General features: G+C 40.1%; 1 protein-coding gene across 1 annotated transcript in view; it reads right to left on the reverse strand.

Moving 5' to 3' along the window:
* The window catches only part of MSH2 (mutS homolog 2), an 80,599-nt gene that overhangs the window by 47,054 nt on the left and 8,523 nt on the right, over positions 1-25,022 (reverse strand). The window contains 6 exon segments of the mRNA NM_001195357.1: positions 1,707-1,906; positions 15,595-15,728; positions 16,200-16,349; positions 19,317-19,463; positions 20,635-20,913; positions 24,822-24,976. Coding sequence (NP_001182286.1) covers positions 1,707-1,906; positions 15,595-15,728; positions 16,200-16,349; positions 19,317-19,463; positions 20,635-20,913; positions 24,822-24,976 — 1,065 coding nt within the window.

The raw sequence follows: 25,022 nt of genomic DNA on the forward strand, positions 1-25,022 counted from the left end.
GAGTTCCCCGGTGGCCTAGTGGTTAAGGATTCAGCATTGTCTCTGCTAAGGCTTGGTGCAATCCCTGACCAGGATATTTCTGTATGCCGTGAGTGTGGCCAAAAAAAAAAAAAAAGAAAAAAATTTAAAAACAGCTGATGTTAGGTGGTTAAGAGTGAATTGTTTAGAGAGCCTGTCTCCAAGATTACATTCTGATTACATCCCTGATGCTGGTCAACCCCCTTGTCTCTTCCAGCTGATTCTACTGAAATGAGGCCAGAGGAGACAGAGTCCGAACATCAAAGCAACAGAAGATAATCATTTATAGGATGAGGAAATTGAGGCACAAGGCAGGAAATTAAACCACACTAAACATACGTGATACAGAAAAAGATTAAAGACCATTTCTTTAATTTCCCTTTGGTGGAACTAAATGCAAGGGCATTTAAGCCCTATCAGTCTAATGAGAAGCCCTGACTAGAATCAGAATACTTTTTATACAGTGGTACCCCAAAAAGCTACGCAGCTAGCTACCCTTTTACACTTTGCTAGATAAATAAGAGGAAAGGTTACCATAAAATTTAAATTAAATCTATACTTATCTTGTACCTGTCATATTTTGTAAAGTCTACCCATGAAAATATTTATACAGCTTTCTCATAATACTGAAAGGGCAGTTCCCGTGACAATGCCAAGTCTTTAACTGTTAGGCCACCAGTGGATATTATATGTATCAGACATATAACTTTGACTTACTAAGATATTTGTTGTAGAAACATGCTCACGTAAAAACCATGCTTTGAATAGCAAGTGCTTTTATCCACCAATCCTATATTGGTTAACTAATATGCGACTTTTCTTACTTTCTTCAGGTAACTACACTCTGACTTCAACTGTTAACCACCAAGACATTCTATCTTAACCTTCCTTCACAAGCGTGCTGGAAGGGTTAATTCCAATAGGCCTTGAATTCGCCTGCACTGTTTTCTTAAAGTTTCTACATGGCAATGATCCCTGGTAGAGGCATAAAACATACTAATCATATTGTTTTGTAATCATAAGTCCAAGGACATTCACAGTGGTTCACTCAGCTCACCAGCATTGTCTGTGACTGATGAGTTGCCCCTGGTCTCAGTGAGGCCCCAAGAAGCTCTGCCATGGAAGCCAGTCACAGAACAGGACTACACCCGCAAGACCAGCAATATATTAAAAAAAGCCCAGCAAGATTCTATTTTAGGCTCTCCAACTCCAAAGTGTTCTGTGCAAATGAGTGGTCCCTAATCTGAGGAGGTGCATCTCACTAAGGACCTTTCCACAGGTAACTGCACCTGACCTCCCTGGCCTCCTTGCTGTGACAGTCTCTGTCTGCGATGGATTATCCTGACTTTAGCACGGCTGCTAGACTACATCCTTTTCCTGTAATAAACCATACATTTGTAAGCACTGTCATTTGGGGTCCTGTGAGTCCTCTTCAATAATCAAACCCTGTTCAACTGCTATTCTTAGTGCAACAGGCTTATTGATAAACCCCACGACCCTAATATCCATTTCGAAAAAAACAAATTCTAAATTGTCTCACGACTCCTGGCTTCTTCAATGTAGATAAGGTCAATATAAACCTGTTATTAGAAAAATAAATATGAGTCAGAGAATCAACTATATAAGGATAGCACATTTGTTAAGTAGACTGAGAGGGAAGGAAAACAAAAACAAAATCATTTTGTTACCTTCATATTTTTCCATAGCCTGAATAACATTAGGGAGTTGATTTATACCCTGATAGAGTCGGTAACAATCTTGTAAGTTTGCTGCTTGTCTTTGAAATTTCTTGGCAAGTCGGTTAAGATCTGGAAATCGACGAAGTAAATCTTCTTGTAAACTCTGCCTCAATTCTGCATCTTCTACAAATGCTTCCACTAAATTTAATCTGAAATAAATTATACTAGAATTAATCTTAGCATTTTAGTATGAAATTAAAATCTGTCAACAAGGTATATATATGCCTCAACTAGATAAACTCAAAAAGCTCGGTGTAAGAAGCTTGAATTTATTCTGAAACGTCAGCTTTTTGTGGAGGACGGAAACTTCGACAACAGTGTGATCTAAGCAGTTTCTGATTAGTTAGGTGGTATCACATAATACTAAAACATACCCATGGAGTTCCCATCGTGACACAGTGGAAAAGACTCCGACCAGGAACCATGAGGTTGTGGGTTCAATCCCTGGCCTTGCTCAGTGGGTCAAGGATCCGGCGTTACCATGCGCTGTGGTGTAGGTCAAAAACACAGCTGGGATCCTGCATTGCTATGACTGTGGTGTAGGCCCGCAGCTGTAGCTCCGATTCAACCCCTAGCCTGGGAACCTCCATATGCTGAGAGTGTGGCCCTAAAAAGCAAACAAATAAACACCAATTTTGTTTGCCTTTCATCAAACTGACATTATTTGGAGTTCCCATCATGGCTCAGTATCAAGAGGGCTCGGGTTTGACTGAAATTTCCTTCTTTCTTTCTTTTCCTTCCTTCCTCCTTTCTTTCTGTCTGTCTGTCTTTCTGTCTTTTTAAGGCAGTACCTGGCACATAAAGAAGTTCCCAGGCTACGGGTGGTCTGTCTGTCTGTCTGTCTGTCTTTCTTTCTGTCTTTTTAAGGCAGTACCTGGCACATAAAGAAGTTCCCAGGCTAGGGGTGGAATTAGAGCCAGAGCTGCCAGCCTACATCATAGCCACAGCAACAGATCCGAGCCTTGTCTGCGAACTACATACACCACAGCTCACGGCAACACTAGATCCCCAACCCAATGAATGAGGCCAGGGATTAAACCCATGTCCTCATGGATACCAGTCGGGTTTTTAACCTTCTAAACCACAACAGGAACTCCAAATTGGTGTCTTAAAAAGAGGAATCTCATTATTGGGACACTGTTGATACTGACACATTATTGCACATGTAAATAATGATCTTAAATGAAGGAGAATTACAATCCAAGAACGTTGCCAAATCCAATACTTATTCTATCAGAAGGTCTGATAAATTCAAAGTATATTCTAAAATTACCTCAGAGCAAAAAGCCAAAGTTTTCTAACAAAAATTGAAATAAGTTTATTACTTCCCAAAAATCAATATATAAGAACCTTGTTTCAAGAACTATAAACAGGAGTTCCCATCGTGGTGCAGTGAAAAAGAATCCAACTAGGAACCACGAGGTTGCAGGTTCAATCCCTGGCCTCACTCATCGGGTGAAGGATCCAGCGTTGCCATGAGATGTTGTATAGGTCGCAGATGTGGCTCAGATCCTGCGTTGCTGTGGCTGTGGCACAGGCCGGCAAATACAGCTCTGATTAGACTCCTAGCCTGGGAATCTCCATATGCCGTAGGTGTGGCCCTAAAAAGACAAAAAAAAAAAAAAAAAAAAAAAAAAAAACCTATAAACAGCTCACACTGCTTTTGTAATGTATTGGAGTCAGTGACTTTCCATCTTTTCCCTGTAATCCACAGCAAGAAATACGTGGGGTCTTTTGGGGGGGAGGCACACCTGCAGCATATAGAAGTTCCCAGGCTAGGGATCGAGCCAGAGCTGCAGCTGCCATCCTGTACCACGGCCACAGCAACGCCAGATCTGAGCCAGGTCTGTGACCTATACCACAGCTCGGAGCAATGCCCGATCTTTAACCCACTGAGCAGAGCCAAGGATTAAACCCAAGACCTTGTGGATACTAGCTGGATTTGTTACTGCTAAGCCACAACAGGAACTCCAAGAAATACGTTTGTATCATTATGGCCCAACACACACATGTGCAAATATCGCAGGAGGCAAAATATCCTCCTTAAAACACATCCCCTTAGTGAAGGCTGTCACCACGTCCTGCTTGCTATCTGCTGCAGGTAGGGTAAGGTATCACTCTGGGACCTTGTTTGAGATGTATAAGATCCCCCATCCATTACACCACTGAAATCTCTGTAGCTGACTCCAGGCTCTTTCTTCAGTCTTGAAGCTGGGCAAACACAGGGCCTTGCGGGCCTGTGGGTACAGCCCGACAATTGGCGGAGCCAACCAGGAGACTGAGGAAACTTCTGTGAGCACAGAGACAGGGACAGGGAGTGGAAAGTTGTGGGGCCCAAAGGTTGTGGGCATGATCCCATGGTGGCTGTCCACTATCATGGGGGGCCCAAAAGTTACAGGATTGATCCCAGAACCTAGGGGGCAATCCCAGGGTGGTTGTCTGCTAGTATGTGGGGCCCTATGGTGCCTGTCTTTCAAGAATAAGGGCTGCCAAGAGATTTGGAGAATAATGGTCCCTAAAGGCTCCACTATAGTACCAAGATGAGTCTTCTGTAATTGTTTAGGCTCTCTGTCTTGAAGGAGTTGGTATTTCTTGTGCTTTTAAGATGTTAATAATCTATTTGGGCTTTCTGGAACTCTAACCTTATATGATCTCTAAGAGTGAGAGAGAAAACAGGGCTTTTAGGGAAACTATAGAAATATTTATATTTTGGGCATGTCTATCTATAAGAGCCTCTCCAGATTTTGGTAACCTGAAACTAAACTAAGTTAAATGAAGAGAATTCATGGGTCATTTCAAATAGGATAAATTAGTAGAACACTAATTGCTGGGTGGGTCTAAGTTTTACCTACCTTTGCCTTCTTAGGAGGGGAAGATTAAAGCATAAGTCTCCCAAGAAGAAATGGACCATTATTTGTTTTTTGGGGTTTTTTTTGCCAGAGATTAGGGTTTCAAGGGTTAAAACAAACAATCCAATTAAAAAATGGTCAGAAGATCTAAACAGACATTTCTCCAAAAAAGACAGAGAGATGGCCTAAAAGCACATGAAAAGATGCTCAACATCATGGATTTTTAGAGAAATGCAAATCAAAACTACTAAGTATCATCTCACACCAGTCAGAATCTGCTACTAAACTTGTATTAAGAACCAGTCACAGGCTACGAACAAAGAGAGTAATTCTGGCACTTAATGCTCTTAAAAAGATTTCTATGGGAGTTCCCATCGTGGCGCAGTGGTTAACGAATCCGACTAGGAACCATGAGGTTTCAGGTTCGATGCCTGGCCTTGCTCAGTGGGTTAAGGATTTGGCGTTGCCGTGAGCTGTGGTGTAGGTCGCAGACGCGGCTCGGATCCCGAGTTGCTGTGACTCTGGTGTGCAGGCCAGAGGCTACAGCTCCAAAAAGACCCCTCTCCTGGGAACCTCCATATGCCAAGAGAGAGGCCCAAGAAATGGCAAAAAGACAAAAAAAAAAGAAAGAAAAAAAAAAGATTTCTATGGCTTGTACTATAGATTTTAAAAACAAAGCAAAACTGAGTAAGGGATGTAGCCAAACCACACAATCCAATAATGTGAATCTGGGCCTTGCTACCTAAGCCTCTGCTTCTAAGTTTGATCCAAGATGACCTACATCAAAATCATTCAGAGGTGCAGGTGGATAATCCAGAATCCCCAGAGGGAGTTGGGGCCCACATGTGAAACTGCAATGAGCTTCTCAAGTGATTCTTCTTTAAGGAACAGTGTGAAAAGTTTTCAGTCCTAACAATCGTGAGAAATTGCTGCATTCTCATGATAAAGCAGGAAAAGAGGCTTAAGGGGGTCAAGAAAAGGATGAAGGAAACCTAATGCTGGCTGACCTACCTCCTCATCTATCTTTTTCTATTACCCGTTTTTAAAAATTATTATGCTTTATTTTTTGCTGCCCTCAGCACATGGAGTTCCTGGGCCAGAGATCAGTTCCAAGTCACAGCTGCAACAACAATTCCTGCAGTTGCACTGGCGCTGGCTCCTTTAACCCACTGCACTGGGCCTGGGATTGAACCTGCATCCTGATGCTACAGAGATGCTGCCAATTCCGTTGTGCCACAGTGGGAACTCCGTCTCTTCTTATCCTAAAATTCCCTTTATCTTTAGGCCACTCTCAGTAAATGGTAAGAATCCGTAGAGAAGATACTTCTGGAGTTTCTGTTGTGGCTCAGCAGGTTAAGAACCCAACATAGGGAGTTCCCCCCACCATCATAGCTCAGTGGTAATGAGCCCAACTAGTAACCATGAGGATGTGGGTTTAATCCCTGGCCTTCCTCAGTGGGTTAGGGATCCAACATTGCTGTGAGCTGTAGTGTAGGTCACAGACGTGGCTCAGATCCCATGTTGCTGTGGCTGTGGTGTAGGCCAGCAGCTGCAGCTCCAATTCGACCCTTAGCCAGGGAACTCCCATATGCTGTAGGTATGGCCCTAATAAGCAAAAGCAAAAAAAAAGAAAGAACCCAACATAGTGTCTGAGAGGATGCCTGTTCAATGCCTTGCCTCAATCAGTGGGTTAAGGATTCAGCTTTGCTGCAATGTGTGGGGTAGGTCACAGAGGTAGCTTGGATCTGGTGTTGCTATGGCTGTGGTGTAGGCCTCAGCCACAGCTCTGATTCAATCCCGAGCCTGGAAACACCAATATGCCACAGGTGCAGCCTGGAAAGGAAAAAAAGTATTTCTGATCAAGAATCTCCCTATGCTTCTTTCCTGTTCCAAGTATCTTATCATTGTTCCCTCTCAAACTGACCACAGAATCACAAGTAACCAACATTGTTCAAGAGCATCAAACTCCAATATGAGCACAGCGTGAAATAGCAAGGGAATAAAAAAGCTTCTAAAATACATAGCATGAGGCAAGATACACAGCCCCCTCAGTCTTTGGTCTGGATATCATTAAGAGTCTAAAAAATTGCTAGTTTCACAAATTCATTTGATATGCCATTTCAGAAATAATTACAGTATTAGTTTGTGTTCTGGCTAAGAAAAGGTTTTTTTAAAAAGACTGTTCTACTAACTGTTTCCATGACAATCACTTTTAAATCACAATTTCGGAAGTACCAAAGTTATTGTTGGCATAGCAGAAAATATCTGTCAATCCTACTCAGCATTACTCAGCTGTCACAATTTGATATATTAACTTGCAAATTGACTGGAATACAAGATAATTTTTAGGGTCAGTTAATCTCTAAAATTCCAAAAGAAAAAAATCATGAAATCGATCTTAAAATTTTTGGCATTTTAGTAAATCAACATTCTGTCCATTCTTTAAAACTAGCATCTCTGATCTCTTACTGTAAAAACAGTTGAGCAGACTTTCATGACAGGATATTTATATGGCTAAAACCAAATCTGGTACCTAAACTATAAGTTTTTGAGTCAGTTTCTTGTTGTTTGTTTGTTTGTTTTGGGGGGGCCCGCACCCATGGCATATGGAAATTCCCAGGCTAGGGGTCAAATCAGAGCCTCAGCTGGCAGCCTACAACACAGCGACAGCAATGTGGGATCTTTAACCCTCTGAGCGAGGGCAGGGATTGAACCCATATCTTCATGGATACTAGTCGGATTAATTTCCACTGCCCCACAACGGGAACTCCGAGTCTCTTCTTCATCTGATATTCACATGACATAATGAGACAGGACCACTCATTTGATACATTAAATAGCAGATAATCTGCTAGGTAGGCTTGAGAAAATTACAAAAGGGGGGGTTAAAAGCATGGCAAAATATAAAAGAGAGGGAATATTCAGTCTATCGGAAGAGAAGGACACGTTCCAATTCACAGTTAGTGCTGAGCTACAAGTGAAATACAAAAGCAATGAAATGAGTACGAATAAGAAAGCAGAGGACTCCTATGGGAGCTGGGGAACCACATTTAGGGAGTATTTCATCTGTCTATATTTTGAATAGAGGGGATTTAAAAACAGAATTTTCAGGAAAATATTTGGGAAGGATGGGTGGGGCAGCAATAGCAGAGACTGGAAGGAAGAAAGGCACAGGATGCACTGGAAGGAAACTGAAGCAGAGGAATGGGAAGGAAAAAAAACTAACCAGAGGCAAAATGGGAAGGTTGGCTGTGGAAAGGAAATAGCATTATTTCCTCTTCTGAGAAAGAGCCAGGGAGTAAAAGGCTGAAAATACATAGATACATTTTTTGACTGTAACAATCATTGAGATCATATGCTTACATGCAGCAGGCAGCTGAAGGGAAAGGGTAAAAAATGCTGGAATGGTCACGGCCATGAGCCAGGTAAGTAAAGTAATACCAGGCAGCGTGAAAGCTAGACAGCTTGAAAGTACAGTGGGTCCAATCAGCACTGTGTGATCTTCCACAACAAACATCACTGTTTAATAATCAGAAGAGTCACCGTTCAATTTTTTTCTGTAATCTACATATATTAACGTTTCTTTCCATTAATGAGTAACTGAGTTTACCACTAATAATTTTTTCTTTTTGGCCATGCCCACAGCATGTGGAAGTTCCAGGGCCAGGGATCGAACCCACACAGCAGCAACCCAAGCCACAGCAGTGACAACACTGGATCCTTAACCTGCTGTACCACAAGACAACTTTGGCAACTTATTTTTTTTTTTTTTTAAACCTTTTGAAACTGAAATTTATTTTTTTAGGGTCACACCTGCAGCAACTCCAGCAGCTTTTAATTGAGAAAGAAAGCTCAAGGAAAAGAGGCAAGGATGACAAAGGACCAACAGGGCAAGGTCTATGGCCTCCCAGGAAAGCACTGGTAAAAAGGCTGCCTTTGTGGTACAGACTGGATCGAAAGGCAAATAAAATTCAAAGGGACCAGCAGATTAGCCCAGAGACAAGAAAAAAAGGAGTTTCCACTAAACTTGATTTGGAAACAGAGAAAATGGTGGTGGGAAAGCAGTGGAGTGAGAGCTCTCCTGCTCTTCCTCAGAGGCCAGAGTCACGCTTTGTTGTTGTAAAGAAACTACACTCACTGTATGACCTCCAGACCTCTCAGTCTGCACAGAATACAGACTACAAACTAAAGATATCCTTGCACAAGAAGATACTTAATATAGCCTGGAGGAAGTCTAGAAATCCTGGGAGTACACTGATTTAGGAAGCAAGACATATTATCCCATAAGTAGCACCATCATCTCTACATTTATAGGAGTCACTTTTATTTAGAGACATATTTTTAATAAGATTAGACTTCTACATTAATCATATTAAATTTCACATAAAAAGAAATATTCAGTTTTAACTAGAGGGCAGTGAGAACACCAAATTCAACATACGCATATGATTGTATCAGCAATTTCAGGAGTGAACTACTTCATATGCTAACATATATTCAATGTTCTTGAAGAAGTCTAACTGAAAAAACATGGGAAAATTACCAAGGCTTCAGATGAATCTCCAGAAAGATACCAAAAACAGTAATAATAACAATAGTCCTAGTGTGGAAGCAAACATGAGGACTCTTGGGACCCACTAGAAAATAAGTGAAAAAATAGCAATATGGATAGCATTTTTAACTATAATTTCTAATTTGATTGTTAGATAAAACACAAAAGGAAGAACTATCTAGAAAATAACTTCTAAAAGCTAATAATACATCAATTCTCACTGGAGATTAAACTATTTAAGCTATTAGCTAAAAAGTATTTGTAGGAGTTCCTGTCATGGCGCAATGGTTAACAAATCCAACTAGGAACCGTGAGGTTGCGGGTTCAATCCCTGGCCTTGCTCAGTGGGTTAACGATCCGGCATTGCTCTGAGCTGTGGTGTAGGTCGTAGACGTGGCTCAGATCCCATGTTGCTGTGGCTGTGGCGGAGGCCGGCAGCTACAGCTCCGATTAGACTCCTAGCCTGGGAACCTCCATATGCCGTGGGAGTGGCCCTAGAAAAGGCAAAAAGACAAAAAAAATAAATAAATAAATAAATAAAAAGTATTTGTAGTCTCAGTGCAAATAGGCTTTATTTATTTATTTTGTGTGTGTGTGTCTTTTTAGGGCTGCACCCTCAGCATATGGAAATTCCCAGGTCAAAAGGGAGCTACAGCTGCCAACCTATGCCGCTACCACAGCAATGCCAGAACCAAGCCACATCTGCAACCTATACCACAGATTAGCCCAGAAAACAGAAAAAAAGGAGTTTCCTTAACGCAGGATCCTTAACCCACGAGTGAGGCCAGGGATCGAACCCACATCCTCACAGATACTAGTCAGGTTAGTTACTGCTGAGCCAAAATGGGAACTCTCAAATAGGCTTTAATGAATGGAAAAATAAGCACTATAATACATAAAGGGATTCCATGTATATAACTTAAATAAAAGCCAAAACAATACATTGCTTTTTTCTTTTTTGTCTTTTTAGGGCCACACCTGCAGCATATGGAGGTTCCTAAGCTAGGGGTCAAATCGGAGGTGCAGCTGCCAGCCTACGCCATAGCCACAGCAACGCCATAGCCACAGCAACCCACTGAGCAAGGCCAGGGATGGAACCTATGTCCTTATGGATGCTAGTCAGATTCATTTCTGCTGAGCCACAACAGGAAACTCCCATTTCATTTCTAATGTTAAACTCCAACTTGAAACAAAGTAAATACAATTGATAAAGGCAAGAATATAGTTCAGTAGGGGCATGGGGTCTGGACTCAAGCCAGCCTAACTTTAAAGCCAGTCTCCACCGTGTCACAGCTAACGAACCTGGGATACTTAGCAAAGTGCCAGGCATAAAGTAGATACCAGTCTTCTCTTCCTTCTAATAGCTTGACAACAACTTTCAAAAAAGTAATCCTATTTTCTTTTGTTTTGTGTATGTGTTGGGGGGGAGGGTTGGCTGCACCTGTGGCATGTAGAAGATCCCAAGCTGCTGCAGTGACAGCACTAGAGCTTTAACCTGCTGTGCCACAGGGGAACTTCCAAGTAATCCTAATTTCTTTTTTTTTTTTTTTTTTTTGTCTTTTTGCTATTTCTTTGGGCCGCTCCCGCGGCATATGGAGGTTGCCAGGCTAGGGGTCTAATCGGAGCTGTAGCCACCGGCCTACGCCAGAGCCACAGCAACGCAGGATCCGAGCCGCGTCTGCAACCTACACCACAGCTCACGGCAACGCCGGATCGTTAACCCACTGAGCAAGGGCAGGGACCGAACCCGCAACCTCATGGTTCCTAGTCGGATTCGTTAACCACTGCGCCACAACGGGAACTCCCCTAATTTCATCATTATTCCTAAACCTGTCCCTGGGCTACAGTCTTGGATAAGATGTATGCATTGAACTCAAAGATCTAGTCACAACTGTCGCTATGTCTGCTTTAATAAAACAGAAGGAAAAGAGATGTCTTCAGTTTCCTTAGCAGAATTCACCCCACAGCCACATACTTTAAAATTAACTTCTCACTTAGAGTTTCAAGAGGATGGAAAATCACCCCAAAACAATGACAGTAAGAAAGAGAAAAAACTTGATTTAATGTGTAATTCTGAAGAAAGATCAGCCTGACATGCTTAGAGAGGGAAACAACAGATTTGCCCTGAGAACCTCGGGAAGGTTTAAACTAGAAAAGCTTGAGATACCACAGTAGGTGGAATTAAGAAAGGATGACAAAAAAAGGAGAATATCCCAACAAAAGCCTGCCTTAAGGAGTATAACTTTTTCTTCCTACTCTGTGGAATTCCTTTCAAGTTTCTGGCCTTGAAAACCACAGGTCTTCCTAACTGCTGGTTTAAAAAAAGAGATTCTCCCAAGACAAAAAACAGAGGAGTTCCTATTGTGGCTTAGGGGGTTAAGAATCTGACTAGGTTTGATCCCTAGCCTCACTCAGTGGGTTAAGGATCCACCATTGCCATAAGCCTCAGCGTAGATCGAAGATGTGGCTCGGATCTGGTGTGGCTGCGACTGTGGTTTTGACTCAACCCCTAGCCTGGGAACGTCCACATGCCGAGGGTATAGCCCTAAAAAGACCAAAAATATATATAAAAAGAAGAAACATTTCCTCTTATCCCTCAAGTGCAGAAAAGCAGATCATATTCTGATCATAAAGCCATTCGTACAAATGTTATTTCCAATTAATAAGTCTTGGAAGGCCATCAGATTTTGGAAATTACTGCTATGTCCTATGAAAGTAACCTTTACTTACACTTAAAAAAAAAGAAAGCCAAATTTTGATATCTTGCTTTCTGAGTAATTTGTTATTTTGCTAATAGTAAATAGGTGACATCTGAGGTTTTTTTGAAGGGTCTAAATACACTCATGCTCTAGCTGTTAAGCCAGAAAGTACCACTGACACATGCTCTGTTCCCACAAGCCCAAAGTTAAAAATACAACCAATGACCTAGAGCTTAAAAATTATTTTTTTAAATTTTATTTTACTTATTTTCTTTTTTTTGCTTTTTAGGCCACACCTGTGGCATACAGAAGTTCCCAGGGTAGTGGTTGAATCAAAGCTGTGGCAGCTGACCTATGCCCCAGCCACAGCAACACGGGATCTGAGCCGGGTCTGTGACCTACACTGCAGCTCATAACAACTCCAGATCCCGACCCACTAAGCAAGGCCAGGGATGGAACCTGCACCCTCCTGGATACTAGTTAGATTCACTTCTGCTGCACCACAGCAGGAACTCCAAGAATTATTTAAATTACCTAATTTTTTTTAAGAAAAGCTAAAAGATGAGAAAGGACAAACTTTTATTTGTCTAGGTACAGACTTTCCATGGTAGGATACTCAAGAAACTGATTAAGATTGGCTGCTCCCAGGGCAGGTGTTGGCAATTTACATAACGCACAGCAGGAAATGCGTCCCTGAAGCTGTGAACAGAGGCACTGAGGAAGGTCCTGGGAAACTGGGAAACACAAGTAAGAGACCCATCCCCGAATAGCCTTCTGGTCCGTTCTGGTCGATTTTGACACATGTAAATATAGTTACTTATTCACAAATAATTAAAATAAAAATTGCAAACTGCCTCAATTACATGCAAGTAATCCAGCCTTCCAAATTTCTTTTTTTTTTTTTTGGCTGCACCTGTGGCATATGAAAATTCCCAGGCCAGGGAATGAACCTGAGCCACAGCTACAAGCTATGCCACAGCTATGGCAACACTGGATCCTTAACCCACTGAGCCAGGCTGGGGATCAAACCCATGCCACCACAGAGACAGTACCTAGTCATTAACCTTCTGCACCATGTGGGAACTCCTCCAAGCCTTCCTACTTCTTAAGTTACTAAATCCCACTCTTTCCCAACAAACCAGACTTCAGAAAATTGCCCTAGCATTTCAACTTCTGTATTTTCTTTCTTTTTTTGTCTTTTTGCCATTTCTTAGGCCACTCCTGTGGCATATGGAGGTTCCCAGGCTAGGGGTCCAACTGGAGCTGTAGCTGCCAGTCTACACCAGAGCCACAGCAGCGCAGGATCCGAGCTGCGTCTGAGACCTACACCACAAATCACGGCAACGCCGGATCGTTAACCCACTGAGCAAGGGCAGGGATCGAACCCGCAATCTCATTGCTCCTAGTCGGATTCGTTAACCACTGTGCCACAATGGGAACTCCTGTATTTTCAATGAAATATCAACATACTCACAATTCTCTAACCTCGTGATTGTTTTGTTTTTGTTTTTGCTTTTTAATTTTAGGGCCACACCCGAGGCATAAGGTGGTTCCCAGGCTAGGGATCGAATTGGAGCTACAGCTGCCAGCCTACACCACAGCCACAGCAACACCAGATTCAAGCCACGTCTGCAACCTACATCACAGCTCATGGTAACGCCGGTTCCTTAACCCACTGTTTGAGGCCAGGGATCAAACCTGCATCCTCATGAATGCCAGTAAGATTCGTTTCTGATAAGCCACACAGGAACTCCCTGTTACTTTTATTGGAAGACCCTTTAGACTTAGCTTGGTAATTATCTATAGGGTTTCTTATGAAACTGATCAATTATGTTTGCATGGCATACGTATAGTCCCATATATATAATCAAGGATCATCATGCTTTTGTATACCTTCAGAATTCATAGGTATGCAAATTCATGAACAATTTCACAACATCAAAGCCATAAAAATACTGACTCTCTTACCCATTCTGGCAATTTATCTTAATTTAACAAACTGAATACATTAGGTACACAATAAGGACAACAGAAATAACCTAATTATTGAAAAATATAAAGTATATCCTGTAAGATATCATGTACTTATTTAAAATACTGAATATGAACAGGACTAAAAAATACAATAGGCACTAGTAGAAAAAAACTAGGGTACAAAACTATTAGGATTATAGCTATGTTTTTTTAAAAACTGTCAAACATAAGAGTGCACTATTCAAAATTATATACATGCAGGAGTTCCCATCGTGGTTCAGTGATTAATGAACCTGACTAGTAACCATGAGTTCGTGGGTTCAATCCCTGGCCTCACTCAGTGGGTTAAGGATCCGGTATTGCCATGAGCTGTGGTGTAGGTCACAGACACGGCTTGGATCTGGTGCTGCTGTGGCTCTGGCTTAGGCAGGCAGCTGCAGCTCTGATTCAACCCCTGGCCTGGGAACCTCCTTTGCCACAGGTACAGCCCTGAAAAGACAAAAAAAAAAAAGTATTTACATACAATTCAAAAACAAACAAAACTAATTAACCTATATCAGAAGGACAGTGACTACTCTTGGAGTAAGACAGCGGTAGTAACTATCAGGAGAACTGAGGGGAGTTTCCAGGATGCTAGTTATGCTGTTTTTTGACTTGTATGTTGTTACCAAGGTGTTCACCTTGTAAAAATCCTTCAAGCTGCACACCTAGGATTTGTGCTCTTATGTACATTATACTTCACTGAGAAGTTTAAAACATATATTAAAAACAAAAATAAAAATAAAATGTACTCCAATACTAATTATATTAGGACAGCAGAACTATATAACTTTTTTCCCCTCAATTTTAAAGATTTTCCTGAGGAGTTCCCTTGTGGCACAATGGGTTAAGGATCTGGCACTGTCACTGCTATTGCAGTGGCTAGGGTTTAGTTCCTGGCCTTCCATATGCTGTGGGTGTGCCCAAAAAATAAAAAGATTTCTCTGAAATACATAGGCTGCTTTAAATTCTTTCTAGAATAATAGAGTACATGCTACCTATGTGCCAAACCTTGTTCAAAGTACATTATACATAAACTCATTAAATGATAAAATCATTATCCTCATAAAATCATCAATCCTCAAAACAACCCTATGATGTGGATGTGTTATTACTGTCATTTTAAAAATGAACTGACACACAGAAGTTGAATAACACCAAATATGACACAGCTAATAAGTGGCAGAGCCTTAATATGAACCAAGGTAATCTGACTCCCAACTTCATGCTCGAGGACATTATCACACCATCTCTCTAATAAAATTTTACCTTTTCATAGTGGGAAAAAAAACATTATTAAGAAAACAAGGAGAGTTCCTGTCACTGCTCAGTGGAAACAAATCTGACTAGTATCCATGAGGATGCAAGTTTGATACCTGGCCTTGTTCAGTGGCTAAGGATCTGGCACTGCCGTGAGCTGTGGTGTAGGTTGCAGACAAGCCTCAGATCCCACCGTTGATGTGGCTGTGACGTAGGCTGGCAGCTACAGCTCCAATTCAGCCCCTAGCCTGGGAACTTCAATATGCCTTGGGTGAGGCCCTAAAAAAAAAAAATTAGTTATTTAACCTATCTAAATCATTGCTACTCTATTACTTTGTTAGCTTTCTGGGCAGTTAGATGATAAAATAATAAAATATAGGTGCCAAATTGCATGTTACAACAAGTAGTATAAGCACACGGAGTAAGTTTCTCAGAGCTTACAAAAGTGTACGTGAGTAATATACCTCTCTTCTATTCTGTTCTTGTCCATGAGAGGCTGCTTAATCCACTGGTTAACTAGTCTTTGTCCTTGAGGGGTTTTGCATTTATTCAGCAATGCAGCCAGAGACTGAGAGCCAGCAGTATCTTCAACAGAACCCTAGTGAATGAAAAATGAAACAGAAGAATGGCATGCTCATTAGGAAAACCTTACTATGCCATGAAAAATGATTAAGTAATTTTGGGAACAAGAACACTTAACATTCTTCAAATATTAAATGAGAAATGTACACAAAAGTTTCTCATCCTAAAATCAAACTTTCAACCTGTTAGATCTGATTTTTCTACTCTGTTTTTCCCTAAACCAAAGCCACTTTATAATTTACTGCAGTTTTAGACATAAAACTTTTTAGGATTTAATTTTCAAAAGCTGCAGTTAATACACAATTATTCATAAAGCTAGGACAAATACTATTTATACAGCTTGCAATTAGAAAAATATAACTATTTGTCTATTTTAAGTATGATATCATTTCAAAATATTTAAATTCCTTAATAAGAGTCTTCAATATATGTATCAAAGGAAACACTTTTATACCATTCAATATTTTCAATCCATGTATTTTTTTACCTGGAAAAGGTTAAGGGCTCTTACTGCTGCCATATCCAATTTCATGTACTGGCTGAAGTCAAAAGTAGTCAGTTCGAACTGTCCAAAGTTTGAGTCATCTGCTAAGAGTTCTAAAAACTTGATTACAGCAGACAATGAAGAAACTGCAACCTAAGGAAGAATTTAAAACAAAAGATGGCTATTTCTAGAATTCTAGAGATTTTCAGTAAACAAATAGCAAAATGAAAATAAATCTTGAGCACTATCATTTTCCCTGGTATTCTTTCCCAATCCAAAGCAAGAAAATCAGATGAAGTTTAAATAAACTTTTAAGACTAGAAAATGACTTTCAGAAAGAAAACTTACTGTAACGGTAACACTATTTATAATTGCGAAAAGTGGAAATCATGCAGAAGTCCATCTAGAGTAAAACAGATAAAGCCTGGCATGTTCACACTGTGGAGCACTACACAACAACAGATACAAGCACAAACAATCCACGATGACATGCAACAGTATAAATAAATCTTACAACCATAATACTGAATGAAAGAAACCAAACTAATCCACACTGTCAGAGGTAAGAACCAGGTTACCCTTGATAGAGGTAACAACTGGAAGGAAACATCTAAAGGGTCTTTAAAGAGTTCCCATCTTGGCACAACGGAAACAAATCCGACTAGGAACCATGAGTGATCCCTGGCCTCACTCAGTGAGTTAAGGATCCGGCATGCCGTGAGCTTTGGTGTCGGTCGCAGAGTTGGCTCAGATCTGGCATTGCTGTGGCTGTGGCATAGGCCAGCAGCTACAGCTCCAATTCGACCCCTAGCCTGGGAACCTCCCTTTGTTGTGGGTGTGGCCCTAAAAGGATAAAAAGACAAAAAAAGGGGGGGTCTTTAATATCCTAATACTAATACTATACTCTTTCATTGATGCTGTGTATTTGGATACTTAAATTTTATGACTTATGACATATGCACTTTCCTATATGTATATTTAAATAAGTTTAAATAAACTGCCAATGTTGTTAAACACTAAATAAAGAAGCAAAGGACATCAAACTGATAGCCCAAAGATAAATTCTACTTACAATGGATACTAGATTCACTGTTAGTGTACGTATATTTCCTAACTGAAGATTTTACCTGCCTTTGACAAACTTTAACAAATATATAAGATTGTCAAAGAATCTCCTGCTGGAGTTCCCGTCATGGCTCAGCAGTTAATGAACCCAACTAGCATCCATGAGGACGAGGGTTCAATCCCTGGCCTTGCTCAGTGGGTTAAGGATCCCGTGTTGCTGTGAGCTGTGGTACAGGTCACAGACACGGCTCGGATCTGGTATTGCTGTGGCTGTGGTATAGGCTGGCAGCTGTAGCTCTGATTCGACCCCTAGCCTGAGAACCTCCATATGCCTCCAGTGTGGCCCTAAAAATAAAGAAAAGAAAGAATCTCCTGCCATGTTAACACAAGGCACAGATAAAAAAAACACCTTTTAGTATCCCTGAAAGCTTCTTTTTCAATTTTCAACAATGAAGTAAGTTTCTCTAAAACAGATCTTCCTTGACTTATGATGGGGTTACATCCCAGTAAACCCATCTCAAATGGAAAATTCATTTAATACACCTAACCTACTGAAGAGCATAGCTTAGCCTCACCTGCCTTAAGTGTGCTTAGAACACCTACATTAGCCTACAGCTGGGCAAAACCATCTAACACAAAGCCTACTTTACAATAAAGTTGAATAACTCATAATTTATTGAATACCGTACTAAAAAAACAGAACGGTTCTATGGGTACAGCATAGTTCGGTGGTTTAACCCTTGTGATCCCATGGCTGACTGGGAGCTGCCGCTCAATATTCTGCCTGCTTGCTGCTCTAATCAGCATCATAAGAAGATTTGACCAAATATTGCTAACCAGGAAAAGGTCAAAATTCAAAGCAGAGTTTCTACTGAAGCATATCACTTTCATACCATTGTAAAGTAAAAAAAACTGTAGTTGAAGCATCATAAGTCAAGAAATCTCTATACAGGAATGACTGCTCACATATTTTGGCTTTTGATTATGTCACACATAAAAATGTAAAACAGATAAACTTAATTTATAAAGATCAGACATAGATAATCACTGTAAAATCATAATAGTCTCAGTTTATTCCAGTTTGAAATCAATTCTGAAAATTAGAAGACGTTATAGCTTGCTCTGTTTACATAAATAAACAATTTTTCATTTTACTTATCAGTGATCCACAAATAACCCATCAAGTTTCTACTCTCACCGTAAATCTCTCAAGCCATATTTACCTAGAAGATTTGAAACACTGAAGATAAACTTCAACCACTGAAAATCCCATAAAAGTTACATTGTTTGCATATTCATTTCTACCACTGAACATACATCATCGGTGCCAATTTTTGAGTCAAACTGTGTAAATGTAACATTGATTAGGCAAGTATGTTGTATATATTTTACTCTTATTACTTCCCAATCTCTGTAACAATCCTTTAAGACAGATTATGAAAATACCTCTCAGAAAAGTGAAGTGATTTATTAAAGACCCCCTAACTCATACATTATAAAACTTTTTTTTTTTTTTTTGCTTTTTACAGCCACACCTGCAGCATATGGAAGTTCCCAGGCTGGGGGTCAAATCAGAGCTCCAGCTGACAGCTTACACCAAAGCCACAGCAATGTGGGATCCAAGCAACACTGGATCCTTAACCCACTGAGAAAGGCCAGGGATCAAACTCACATGCTCATGGATACTAGTCAGGCTCACTACTGATGAGCTACCACGGGAACTCTCATAAAACTCTGAGAGATCTTTTTCCCCCTAAAACAAATATGGTACCTCACCTGCTTAGGTGGACAGGAGTCAAGCTCTTTCAGGTGAGACCAATACAACAATAAACTCTTCCTCATCCCAAGGATACATGTTGTAGAAATATAATAAAATTATATTTAAGGTTACGTTTAAATTTTTCTAGTCATTCCTTCAGTTTTTCATAAGCTTCATCATAGACAAAGTAAGCTTGCCTATTAGTGATCCACAGTTTCAGCTTTGAGATATAGATGACAGGTAACCTTCTAAAGAGTCACCATTTAAGAGTAAATTCACATTTGTAATCTACATACTTGATTCTCCATTTCTGGCAATACAGCACTATTCATCTGTTCTCCCTTTTTGCCTTTCAACAGCCGGTTGAGGTCCTGATAAATATCTTTTGTAGAAAAGTCAGCTCTTTTTCTTTCTGTGATTAGAATTCCTCCTCTCTGAATAACCTATTTTATAAGAAATATTTTAAATTAGTAGAAGAAAAGGAATGAGAAAGCAATAAGAAAAGGAAAGCAATATCATTGAAAAATATAAAGTAACAACAGCTTAATAACAAATTATTAATCTAAATTAAATTTTTACACAACATGCAAGAAGACGTTGGTAACCTACACATTAACATGTATTTTAAAAATCTATATAAGAAATTTTCATGGAAACTTCTAAAAATCAGGCTCACATAAAGCTTTCAAGGAACAGCCTCAATAATAAAAACTCTAACGAAATAACACCTAGAGAAAGTTACCTAGATACCGTCTACACTAAAAATACCCATCATAGGTTTACCATCTCTCAAGCAGTTCTTATGGTATTTGGGGCCCAAAAGAGGAAAAGAATCTTTAGGGGATACAACACCCCTTAAATATCTAAATAATAAACGACATACAAATAAACAGTGCACTCAGAATTTGTTAAAATAAGAAGCTAAAGTTTCACTAGAACTATTAAAAAATAATCCAGAAGAATTGCACTTATATGACATACTTATGCTAAAACAGTCAATTTTCTTTTAAATGGTCCTAAGTTACCTCTCCCTCAATCTGCACCTCCCCAGCTATGAAAGCACACCTTTCACCAACTATGATCCCTTTAAGATGGCATTAGTTACTCTTTTGGAAAGAAGGGGAGGGGAGGGGCAGTAGTGAGGAGGAAATGATCTGAGGTAGGACAAGTCTTAAACAACAAGTCCTATCAGGAGTTCCCATTGAGGTGCAGCAGAAACAAACCCGACTAGTATCCGTGAGGATGTGGGTTCGATCCCTGGCCTTGCTCAGTGGGTTAAGGATCTGGCATTGCTGTGAGCTGTGGTGTAGGTCACAGATGCGGCTCGGACCCCAAATTGCTATGGCTGTGTGTAGGCCAACAGCTACAGCTCGATTCAACCCTTAGGCTAGGAACCTCCATATGCCGTGGTGTGGCCCTAAAAAAAGGACAAACAAACAAGACACAAAGTTTCTGTCAAACATCAAGACATTCCTCAAAACATTGTTGTAATTAGATTTCAAAATTTTTTTTTTACTTTTACGTTATTTTTTTCCTTAAATAAAGGAGTATCATGTTAATTAGAACCATTCCTGGCCTTGGATTCTTCCCTATTACTAGACTCAGTTCCCTTACCTGCCTCAGTTTTCCCATGTCTCCAGCAGTATCTCCTCCTGGTAAAACACATTCCTTCGGTCCAATCTGAATCAGGAGAGCCTCCAGATTGGAGAACTGATCATTATCAGGAAACTCACACAGTCCTAGCTTCCGCTGTATGGAGTCAACATATCCAACTCCAACCTGTCTCTGGCCATCAACTGTAGACATCTTAACACCCACGACACCGATGGAAGCTGACATATCATTGTTACCAAAGAGAATGTCTTCAAATTGAGAAAGATTACCTGGCGAAGCCTAAGCAAATGAAGAAAAATTTTAAGAAACTGCTGAATGTACTTTAAAATTTTACTAGCAAATAAAAATTACCCAACCTAAAAGAACTTTATTTCAGTATTCCAATTATCATTACTACATTTCCTATAAGGCGCCCTCCCTACTTTTCCAATTATTTTCAGAACACTTGGCCATATCTAAGAATAACAGAATCAGAGTTCTCTTGTACTGCAGTGGGTTAAGGATCCGGCATTGTCACTGGAGTGGCATGGGTCACTGCTGTGGCACAGGTTTGATCCCTGGCCCACAAGCTTCCATTTGCCATGGGCACAAACAAAAATAAAAAATATAAAAATATAAAATAGGCGTTCCTATTATGGCTCAGTGGTTAATGAATCCGACTAGGAACCATGAGGTTGTGGGTTCGATCCCTGTCCTCGCTCAGTGGGTTAAGGATCCGGCATTGCCATGAGCTGTGATGTAGGTTGCAGACGTGGCTTGGATCCCGTGTTGCTGTGGCCATGGTGTAAGCTGGCAGCTACAGCTCCGATTAGACCCCTACCCTGGGAACCTCCATATGCCACGGATGTAGCCCTAGAAAAGACAAAAAAACAAAAATATATGTACATATTTATATTTACATATAAGATAAAATAAAAATCATAGTATCCAAGTGATTTTCAGTTTGAAATTTGGCAGCTAGGCTTATACTCATTCACACCATCATTAAGGCACCCAAAGTGATAATCCTCTGAATAGTATGCCTAAATTTCTACATTCTGCCAAACTAACCTACTGGCTGCACATATCAGAATTTTCAGAGTGCAATTTCACTCTTACTACACAAGAGAGCAGTATTATTAGCTTAAATATTAACCTTGGATAGTCATCTCTCTATATCAATGTATTTATTTGTAAAATGCAAAAACTGTTCTAGATCAACAATTTCCAAATAAAGGGTCCTTGATCTATTTTCGATATTTCAAAAAGATTACAAGTGTCTTTAAGACTGTACAAGCTAACTAAAGGGTCAAGTTCCTTTGCTTTTGGCTCCACCTGTGATAAGTGGGTGGGTGACAGTTCTTCAACATGATCGGAAGCTGACAGGTTGTTATTAACATGAGGCATTTCTGTGGCAACTGATGAACCGTGAGATAATCAGAAATCGTCCAAACAAGCACAGTGACAGCAAAATTTAAGCAACCAGAAGACATCAACAGTTCTTAACTGTCTTTGGCATCATAATCATGATTGTTTTACCTTTTCAAAATGTGGTTCTGAATATCCTGTAACTCTTTGGATTGTTGATTAAAATCTAGATCAAGGAGTTCCCGTCGTGGCTCAGTGGTTAACAAATCCGACTAGGAACCATGAGGTTTCGGGTTCGATCCCTGTCCTCGCTCAGTGAGTTAAGGATCCAGCACTGCCGTGAGCTGTGGTATAGGTCACAGACGCGGCTCGATCCCACGCTGATGTGACTCTGTTGCTGTAGTTCTGGCATAGGCCGGCGACTACAGCTAGACCCCTAGCCTGGGAACCTCCATATGCCGTGGGAACAGCCCAAGAAATGGCAAAAAAATAAATAAGTAAATAAATAAACAAACAAAATCTAGATTAAAAATGAAATGGGGAGTTCCCATCATGGCTCAGTGGTTAACAAATCCAACTAGGAACCATGAGGTTGCGGTTCGATCCCTGGCCTCACTCAGTGGGTTAAGGATCTGGCATTGCCATGAGCTGTGGTGTAGGTCGCAGACTCGGCTTGGATCTGGCATTGCCATGGCTATGGCGTGGCTGTGGCATAGGTTGGCAGATGTAGGTGTCCAATTAGACACCTAGCCTGGGAACCTCCACATGCCACGAATGCGGCCCTAGAAAGACAAAAAAATTAAAATTAAAAAAAATAAAAAGGAGAAATACAAAAAAAAAAAAATGAAATGACCAACTTGTGTTATATGATATTCAAATTTTCAAAGCACTGATTCAACGGCAAATGTGAACACATTTTCACACACATGCTTTGGATTTACAAGCACAGGTTATGAAGCACACCTTCAAAAACCCTCAAACGTGAATCAGTAGCTAATAAAATTGGGTCTCAAGGGTTCTTGAAAATGATTAGACTGATAATTTCCGAACTAGCCTGTATCTAAGGTCCTTTCCTGCTCTGAACATACTACTGAGAACATGGGGGGAGGGAAGGACATGACAATCCTAAACGTCAACGACTCCGAATATCACTAATACTTTACAATAAAATCAAAGAGCTAAAAATTGTAAAATAAAATGTTTTAGCAGTTTTAGATCTGAACTTCTTAAAATATTAGGATAAAGATACTACCTTCTAATCCGATAAAGAAACATATTTTAAGTTTTTTTTTTCCCTGACAGGAAATAAAAACAATTCATCTGGAAGGATTCTGTTGTTACACAAAGGAGATAAGGTGCGATGGGCTGACAGTCACAATTCCACATTTTGGTGGTTACTGCCAACCGAATTTTGTGATGAATGAGAAAGAAAAACATCACTTTGCTATACCCTCAATTTCATTACAATCTTTCAAAACATAAGATAAAACCCTAAGTTCCACTCTTCTCAATAATGAGGGATTCTAGCAATGAGGAGTTCTAGCTGTGGTGCAGTGGGTTAAGAATCCAACTGCAATGGCAAGGGTCACTGCAGAGGCATGGGTTTGATTCCCAGCCCAGTGCAGTGGGATCTAGCGTTGCTACAGCTGTGCCATAGGTCACAGCTGTGGCTTGGACTAGGATTCAATCCCTGACCCAGGAACTTCATATGCCACGCATGCAGCCATAAATCCAAAAAAAAAAAAAAAAGTAACAATGAAAATTCAAGGAAACTCCATTACAGTAGAATGCTCAATTCTCTCAGATATACTCTTCAGTAAATGTCTAAATTTACAAAGGTGGGGGTTGAGGGGAGGCAATATGGAACTAATATTGAAGAATATTATATCTGGAGCAGCACCAACATCAAATGTTTAAATACTGTGTTAAACTTCACAAAAAACTTTCATAGGACTTTCAGGACAGAAAACATCTTAAAAACCTTCTAATTTTACTATTCATAAAGAAACAGATTCGATCCTTGGCCTGGGAACATCCACATGCCAATGCCATGTTTCTTTAAAAAAAAAAAAAAAAGATACACAAGAAGGCTGGGAAATCTGTGAAGGTCACCTAGAGGGACAAAGGACAAAAGAAATGAGATTGCCCAACTAAAGCCCATAGTACTGTACCCTGTACCACATATTTACCCCCTTTCGAGAATAGGAGTTCCCACCATGGCCCAGCGGGTTAAGAACCTGACCAGTAACCATGAGGATAAGGGTTCAATCCCTGGCCTCACTCAGTGGGTTGAGGATCCAGTGTTGCTGCGAGCTGTAGCATGGGTCGCAGAGGCAATTCAGATCCCGAGTTGCTGTAGCTGTGGCACAGGCCAACAGCTGCAGCTCCAATTCAACCCCTAGCCTGGGAACTTCCATATGCCACGGGTTCAGACCTTAAAGAAAAAAAAAATACAATCTAATGAAAGACACATACAAAGATATGAACACATTACAAATGTCTATAAATGAGATATTTGGGATATGTAAATTTGTGTGGTATTACTTCGAAAATAGTAAAACCAAATCTTGGGTATTCAGCTTTATGTACAGGCTATTTATTATTTAGGTTTCAGGGACAATGACAAAACTCAAAGTACTCATACTCATAATAAGGATTTACTGAATTTCTGAACTGCTATTAAACTGATCTTAAAAAACACATGCTAAAGAATATTAGAGTTCTGAAAGCATATTACTGTCACAGTCTGGTTAAAACATTAAAGCAACACAGAATTTTCTCACATTTTTATTTTCTCTACTCTTAAAAAACACAACTAAATTTAAAAGGAAGATAATTACCTTAAATGCCAAATACCAGTCATGCTCCTTGGAGGCCTTATTTCCAGCTCTATTCTTATAAACTTCAACTCTGTATTGACGAACTAGAAGAAGATCTTTTACAAAAGATTCAAAATTCATTTTACTAAGCACAACACTCTCCAGAGTCTTTGCTCCTAAAGAGAAATATTAAAAACACATGTTACAAAAAAAAAAAAAAAA

The sequence above is a fragment of the Sus scrofa genome, chromosome 3, assembly GCF_000003025.6.
Source record: "Sus scrofa isolate TJ Tabasco breed Duroc chromosome 3, Sscrofa11.1, whole genome shotgun sequence".
Taxonomy (NCBI): Eukaryota; Metazoa; Chordata; class Mammalia; order Artiodactyla; family Suidae; genus Sus; species Sus scrofa.